General features: G+C 36.9%; 1 protein-coding gene across 7 annotated transcripts in view; it reads left to right on the top strand.

The window, feature by feature from the left end:
* CDC42BPA (CDC42 binding protein kinase alpha (DMPK-like)) overlaps positions 1-7072 on the top strand; it is a 298104-nt gene that overhangs the window by 147098 nt on the left and 143934 nt on the right. For all 7 annotated transcript variants that reach the window (XM_010852881.1, XM_010852884.1, XM_010852883.1 and 4 more), the window contains exon 6: positions 2091-2184. In XM_010852881.1, the coding sequence (XP_010851183.1) occupies positions 2091-2184 (94 nt within the window). The remainder of the gene's footprint in view (positions 1-2090; positions 2185-7072) is intronic.

Genomic DNA, 7072 nt, shown 5'->3' with positions numbered 1-7072 from the left:
AATAAAGCAGAAATAGATGCTTTTCTGGAACTCTCTTGCTTTTTCCATGATCCAGCAGATGTTGGCAATTTGATCTCTGGTTCCTCTGCCTTTTCTAAAACCAGCTTGAACATCAGGAAGTTCACGGTTCACGTATTGCTGAAGCCTGGCTTGGAGACTTTTGAGCATTGCTTTACTAGCGTGTGAGATGAGTGCAATTGTGTGGTAGTTTGAGCATTTTTTGGCATTGCCTTTCTTTGGGATTGGAATGAAAACTGACCTTTTCCAGTCCTGTGGCCACTGCTGAGTTTTCCAAATTTGCTGGCATATTGAGTGCAGCACTTTCACAGCGTCATCCTTCAGGATTTGGAATAGCTCAACTGGAGTTCCATCACCTCCACTAGCTTTGTTCGTAGTGATGCTTTCTAAGGCCCACTTGACTTCACATTCCAGGATGTCTGGTTCTAGGTCAGTGTGGATATATAGTAAACACCAAATTCAGGATTGTGGTTGCTAACCTCTGGGGAGTGGAGGAAGAGGGTTATATCAGGAAGGGAAATGAGATACTAGAGGAGTATCAATACTATCTATAATGCCTTGTTAAATATTTTCCATTTCATTAATTATTATAAATACATAATTTATTTCTCCTAGGTTTTAGTAATTCCTATTTTCCTTATAACTGAAAATATTATTGATGTTTATAAATTCTGTCTTTATAATTTCTTTTGTCTTCTTTAAAATCTGAGAAATCTGCCAGTAGCAGTTATGTATAATGATTATATAGCTTTAATGTTTTAAAAAATAGAATAAAGTACAGTTTTCCCTGCATCAGAATATGGTTTAGGTAATATCTAAGGTTCCTTCTAGCACCAAAGTGTACTTTTTTAGTGTTTTCCAAACAGCAGAAAATCTTTTCTTAATATAGCATTTCTGACAGTCAAGGTTGTAAGTTCAAATATTGAGGATTATGAAACCCGTTTCCCATCCAGGTTGTTGTTTTTAGTCTGTCTATCTGCCTGTCTATATTAAGCAATCAGCTAATACAGGGGTCAGAAAACTTTTTCTATAAAGGGCTAGGTAGGAAAAATGTTCGACTTGGAAGGCCATAGTCAGAACTGCTCAGCTCTGCCCTTGTAGTGGGATACCTGCCACAGAGTTTTGCAATACTGTAAAAACAAATGCCAAAACTGGAGTGATAGAGCTTGTTATTAATTAGATTTGGGTATCTTACGAGGCTTGACTTAACATCTGTAAATAGCTTTATATAGTGTAGATCACTATTAAGTAGTAGTTTCAGTTGTTTTCCAAATCAGTTTTATGAAACAGTTATTTTTGTGTAATGACCTGCAGTAACTGAGTATTTATCTACATTTATGTTCAGGGTCTAGGAAGTATATTTTTTCCTGTTCAATTTCATGGGTTAGAATCAAGTGATTATGACTCTTCTTTGTATGCAGAAAGTAGGCCTACCGTAGTCACATTGGAAACTGTGCATATCTTAAGGAAGCAGGGTAAGGCTAATGTAGCCTGAGAATTACCAAGCACTTTTTATCTCCAGAACACTGAAACTGCAGATGTTTAAGAAAGTTTTAATACGAACCAGAGAGAGGATTTGAACCCATAAAATAACTAAGAAATATGTGTTCATAGAGTAGTAATTCTGAAAAAACTTGAGATTTTCAGACAAAAATGGTTATCTTACCAAGTTGTTGTTGAGTCGCTAAGTCGTGTCCGACTCTTTGCAACCCAGTGAACTGCAGCACGCCAGGCTTCCCTGTCTTCACTGTTTTCTCCTGGAGTTTGCTCAAACTCATGTCCATTGAGTCAGTGTTGCCATCCAACCATCTCATCTTCTGTCTCCCTCATCTCCTCTTGCCCTCAGTCTTTCCCAGTCCAATGTGTTAGCTCTTTGCCTGTGTCAGGTAGCCAAAGTATTGGAGCTTCAGCATCAGTCCTTCAAATGAATATCCAGGGTTGATTCCCTTTAGGATTAATTGGTTTGATCTTCTTGCTGTCCAGGGGACTTTTAAGAGTCTTTTCCATCTTACCAATTAACTGATTGTATTTATTTTTTCCAACTAAAAATTGAATGTGTCTGTTTTTTTCAGAGACATCAAACCTGACAATATATTGATGGATATGAATGGACATATTCGGTTAGCAGATTTTGGTTCATGTCTGAAGCTGATGGAAGATGGAACGGTAAATAAAGATAAATCTTAAACTGTTATACCCTTCCTCCTTGTTTCCTTTATCTGTTTTAGAATCCTTCTGTTTATATTATCTATCAAATATCCTTCTATCCATTTGTCTTTCTGTGCTTTACTTCCTTCCACTTAGGCATGCTTACTCATAATACGGCTTGTCTATAAATTCACGCACCATTTTCTACTGCTTATATTAATGATTTTAAGATTGATAATACTATGCCTTTTTTGAGACTCTTGTTTGTTTCTTCTTTAGCGTAACTTATTTTCACAGTTCCAGAGGACTGAAGAAAATAAATCCCAGAGGGAAAAAGAAAAGATGTGACTCCTTCACTTTCATTTCTCTTCTCTTTCTTTACTAGTTGTCTAGTTTTCCTGAGGGATAGTGTATAACAAGTGAATGTTTTTTATCAGAAAATCCTCTAAGTTTTATGTTACCATTTGCTTTATTTCTGCTAACCTTCAGTTCAGTTCAGTCACTCAGTCGTGTCCGATTCTTTGAGACCCCATGGACTGCAGCACACGAGGCTTCCTTGTCCATCACCAACTCCCAGAGCTTGCTCAAACTCACATCTATCAAGTCAGTGATGCCATCCAACCATCTCATCCTCTGTTGTCCCCTAGACCCCTCCATTATATTCTCTCAATTACTTAGTGGTTTACATGCCTCAATTTTATTCCATGTTTGTAGTAGTAGTAGTAATATTAATTTCCTGGTTGTATAGTAGATGTCCAAATATATATCATTTTAATTGGTAGGAACTTTTTGAAAAGTAATTTAGTATAATACATTCCAAAGGCCATAAAAACATCCCATTATTCTGGACCAGTCATTTGACTTTTGAGAATTTACCCTAAGCAGATAACTTAGAAACTGGCAATGCACTCCAATACTCTTGCCTGGAAAATCCCCTGGATGGAGGAGCATGGCAGGCTACAATCCATGGGGTTGCAAAGAGTTGGACACAACTGAGCGACTTCACTTTTCTTTCTAAATTACTTGTAATACCTACTTCAATGTAAATGCTATGTAAATAATTGCCAGCATGTAACAAATTCATTTTGCCTTTTGGAACTTTCTGGAAATTAAAAAAAAAAACAAAAAAACTTTTGATCCCTGATTGGTTGAATCTGCAAATGTGTAACCAGGAGACATGGAGGGCCAACTTTATAAGAACATCTGAGAATTACCAAATAATAAATTTTATCCATTTGAAAATCAAACAGATTACTTGAAATCAAGTAGTGCTGGAGGAGACACAGTGCTAGGGGACATTGGACTATTAGCTCTGGAGAGCTAGTTAAGATGTTTGTTACATGTAAGTCTTACCCTAAAACTATCTAGCAGCCTAAATCCAAGTCCTGGTAAAATCAACAGAGTGTGAAAGTGGTCCTCCAAATGAAGAGGCTTGAGATGAATCTTTGTTGTTGTTGTTCAGTCACTAAGTCATGTCTGACTCTTCTGCAACCCCATGGACTGTAGCCCATCAGGCTCCTCTGTCCATGGGATTCTCCAGGCAAGAACAGTGGAGTGGGTTGCCATTTCCTTCTCCAAGGGATCTTCCTGACCCAGAGATTGAACCCACATCTCCTGCATTGGCAGGCAGATTCTTTAATACTCAGCCACCTGGGAATCACAAGATGAATCTTAGGTTTTTTATAAATCTGGCCTTAAAGAATAAACTGTAAGCTGTCCCAGATTCAAGTTAGTATTTTTTTAACTGCTTAAAGAATTAATATTCTTCAGAGGAAGATGGAAGAATTCATATTCTGTACAATGTCTTATTGACAGTGACCAGCATTCAGTAAAAAATCACTAGACCAAAAATAAATAGTGGGTAACTTAAGTGATTGTGATACAGAATTTAAAAATAAAAGTAGTCAGTAGAAACCTGGGTAGCACAGATGTTGGATTTGCCAGACATAGACTAATGAAACTATCATAAATACGTTCAAAAGAAGATATTAGTCTTAGTAATTACACAGACAAGGAGTGTCAGCAGAAAAGTAAATCAAGTGAATCTTTTTATAATTTGATAATTATTAATAGAAATAAAAAGTTCGTAAGAAGTTAATGGTGGGTTAGAAATGAAAAAAGAAAAAGCCAGTGAATTTGAAGATAGATTGAGAGAGATCAAGCAATCTGAAGAACAGAGAGAAAAAGATTGAAGCAAAATTAATATAGGGGGCCTAGGGATGCATACAATTAGAAGCCCTAGAAAAAGATGAGATAATAATAGAAAACATTTGTAGAATTGATGGCTCAAGCTATTACATATGATGAAAAACAGATTTAAGAATCCTGGTATATTTCAAGGTTATGAAAAGAACCGTGCCTGGCCACATCACAATTAAACTACTGAAAATTAAAGATAAAAAAATTGGGAAGCAGCTAGAAGGAGAAAACCATACATACTGTGGGAAAATGGTAAGAATAACCACTGACCTTTCGTGAGAAATCACAGCATGATATCTTTAAAGTCCTGAAAGAAGAAAAAAAGTCTCTAAACCAAGAATTCTATATCGAATAAAAATACTCTTCAAAATGAAGACCTTTTCAGATAAGTGAAAGAGGCCTGGATGCTAAAGGATGTCCACTACAAAGGAGACAATTCCATTTGGATACTTAGATCTGTATGATAAAGAATATCAGATACGATAAATAAGATTTATAGGATAAGAATAAAGAAAAAAGACTATACTAATCTTTCTAAGTTTACATAAGAGACATCTGATTAATAAAAATAAATGTAATGTGGATTTTATGACATAGGTGGAAATAAAAGATACAGCAATATCACACAAACACTGTAAAACCAGTGTATATAATTATTCTGCTCTAAGGTAACTGCATGTGTATGAAGTATAAAGTGGGAAGTAGATAGTGCTGGGGATGCCATGAGAGGGAGAGAAATAGCATGGTGGTTTTGCTGAGTTGAGAAAACACAGATTAAAGTCAGGGAGGCTGTGGCACCATAAAGCTGTGGTCCATAACTCTGGAGAGGAGAAAGATACACTGAAACAGAATTCCAGGGGAACGGGTAGTGTTTCCCCAGTCCTGCGTGTTATAAGCGCCTTAGATTCAAAGCTGGGACTCCTCTGGAGTCTGTTGTTCAGCTCTCCAAATTCCTGTGCATTCCAGAACGCATTGAGTGCTATTTCTGTCTGTATGTGTTTCCCTTGATCTGATTTATTCCTGAAATTCTGTAGAGTCAGAAATTCTTTCTAGTCATTCATTTTTTATTAATCATCTCCAAATAGTTTTTCTTGACATAATAGCATGTTGGTCCTCCATTAAGAAAGTTATAATGAAGGAATCTTCTTTTTTACTTGTTTATTTTTATCAAGTGATGTTTACATATTTTAGGAAAACTTATCACAAAAACAGCATTCCTTTGTCCTAGGTCCTTCTCACCTCCAAGTCTCTTTTTCTACAGACAGACACATACAAATCCTTCAGCTCTTTATTCTGTTGTTTCTTTTATTTATTTTTTATTATTGTATTCATACTACTGTCTCTTGTTATTTAGTTTTATATATTATCTACTAATTTCCCACCATGAAAGATGAGGATTCAGATCTCTTACACCTATCTCAACCAATCCTTACACATCCTGTCTTCCCCGTGTTGTAATTATCACATAGTCTTTCATTAAATCCTGTTCAGTTTTTTAAAAATACTTATACAAATATTATTTACGACTGTGCCATGCTATTTATTTTATTTGTTTTAATTACATTTCTTTTCTTGAACAGCTCTTTGTTTTCCCCGGAGTAAGTGACTCATTTGCTTTGCTTAGTTTTCTGTCTCACTTTTGTTGTTGTGTCCAACTCTTTGCGACCCTATGGACTGCAAAGTGCCAGGCTTCCCTGTCCCTTACTATCTCCCTGAGTTTACCCAAGCTCATGTCCATTGAGTTGGTGTTGCTACTAACCATCTCATCCTCTACTGGCCTCTTCTCTTTTTGCCCTCAATCTTTCCCAGTATCACGGTCTTTTCCAGTGAGTTGGCTCTTCACATCATGTGGCCAAAGTATTGGAGCTGCAGCATCAGTCCTTTCAATGAATATTCAGGGTTGTTTCTTTTAGGATTGACAGGTTTTTGATATCCTTGCTGTCTAAGGGACTCTCCAGAATCTTCTCCAGCACCACAGTTTGAAAGCATCAACTCTTTGGCATGCAGCCTTCTCACTAGTTTATCCCCAAACTCTCTACTACATTTAGGAAATTGAGCAATTCCTTTCTTTCTCAGACACAATGAATAACTTAGTGACTCTCTTGTCTGGAGGCTTGCATACTCTGATTCTAGTCTGTAGGCCCACTGTCCAATAGGCCTACTATACAACTGTCATCCTAGAATTACCTTTCCTCATCATCATGGAATTTAATGTGTTGCTTTCTAGTATTGGATCCTCTGTTTTCTGGATCTATCTGTGTCTTTCTTCTCGTTTAGTGGTAGTTAAGCAAGAGAGTTCCAGGAAAACATCTATTTCTGCTTTATTGACTATGCCAAAGCCTTTGACTGTGTGGATCACAATAAACTGTGGAAAATTCTGAAAGAGATGGGAATACCAGACAACCTGACCTGCCTCTTGAGAAACCTATATGTAGGTCAGGAAGCAACAGTTAGAACTGGACATGGAACAACAGACTGGTTCCAAATAGGAAAAAGAGTACATCAAGGCTGTATATTGTCACCCTGCTAATTTAACTTCTGTGCAGAGTACATCATGAGAAACGCTGGGCTGGAAGAAGCACAAGCTGGAATCAATATTGCCGGGAGAAATATCAATAACCTCAGATATGCAGATGACACCACCCTTATGGCAGAAAGTGAAGAGGAACTCAAAAGCCTCTTGATGAAAGTGAAAGTGGAGAGTGAA

The sequence above is a fragment of the Bison bison genome, unplaced genomic scaffold (assembly GCF_000754665.1).
Source record: "Bison bison bison isolate TAMUID 2011002044 unplaced genomic scaffold, Bison_UMD1.0 scf7180017864317, whole genome shotgun sequence".
NCBI classification, from domain to species: domain Eukaryota; kingdom Metazoa; phylum Chordata; class Mammalia; order Artiodactyla; family Bovidae; genus Bison; species Bison bison.
The sequence above is the reverse complement of the archived record's forward strand: the minus strand, read 5'-3'. Positions and strand labels throughout refer to the sequence as shown.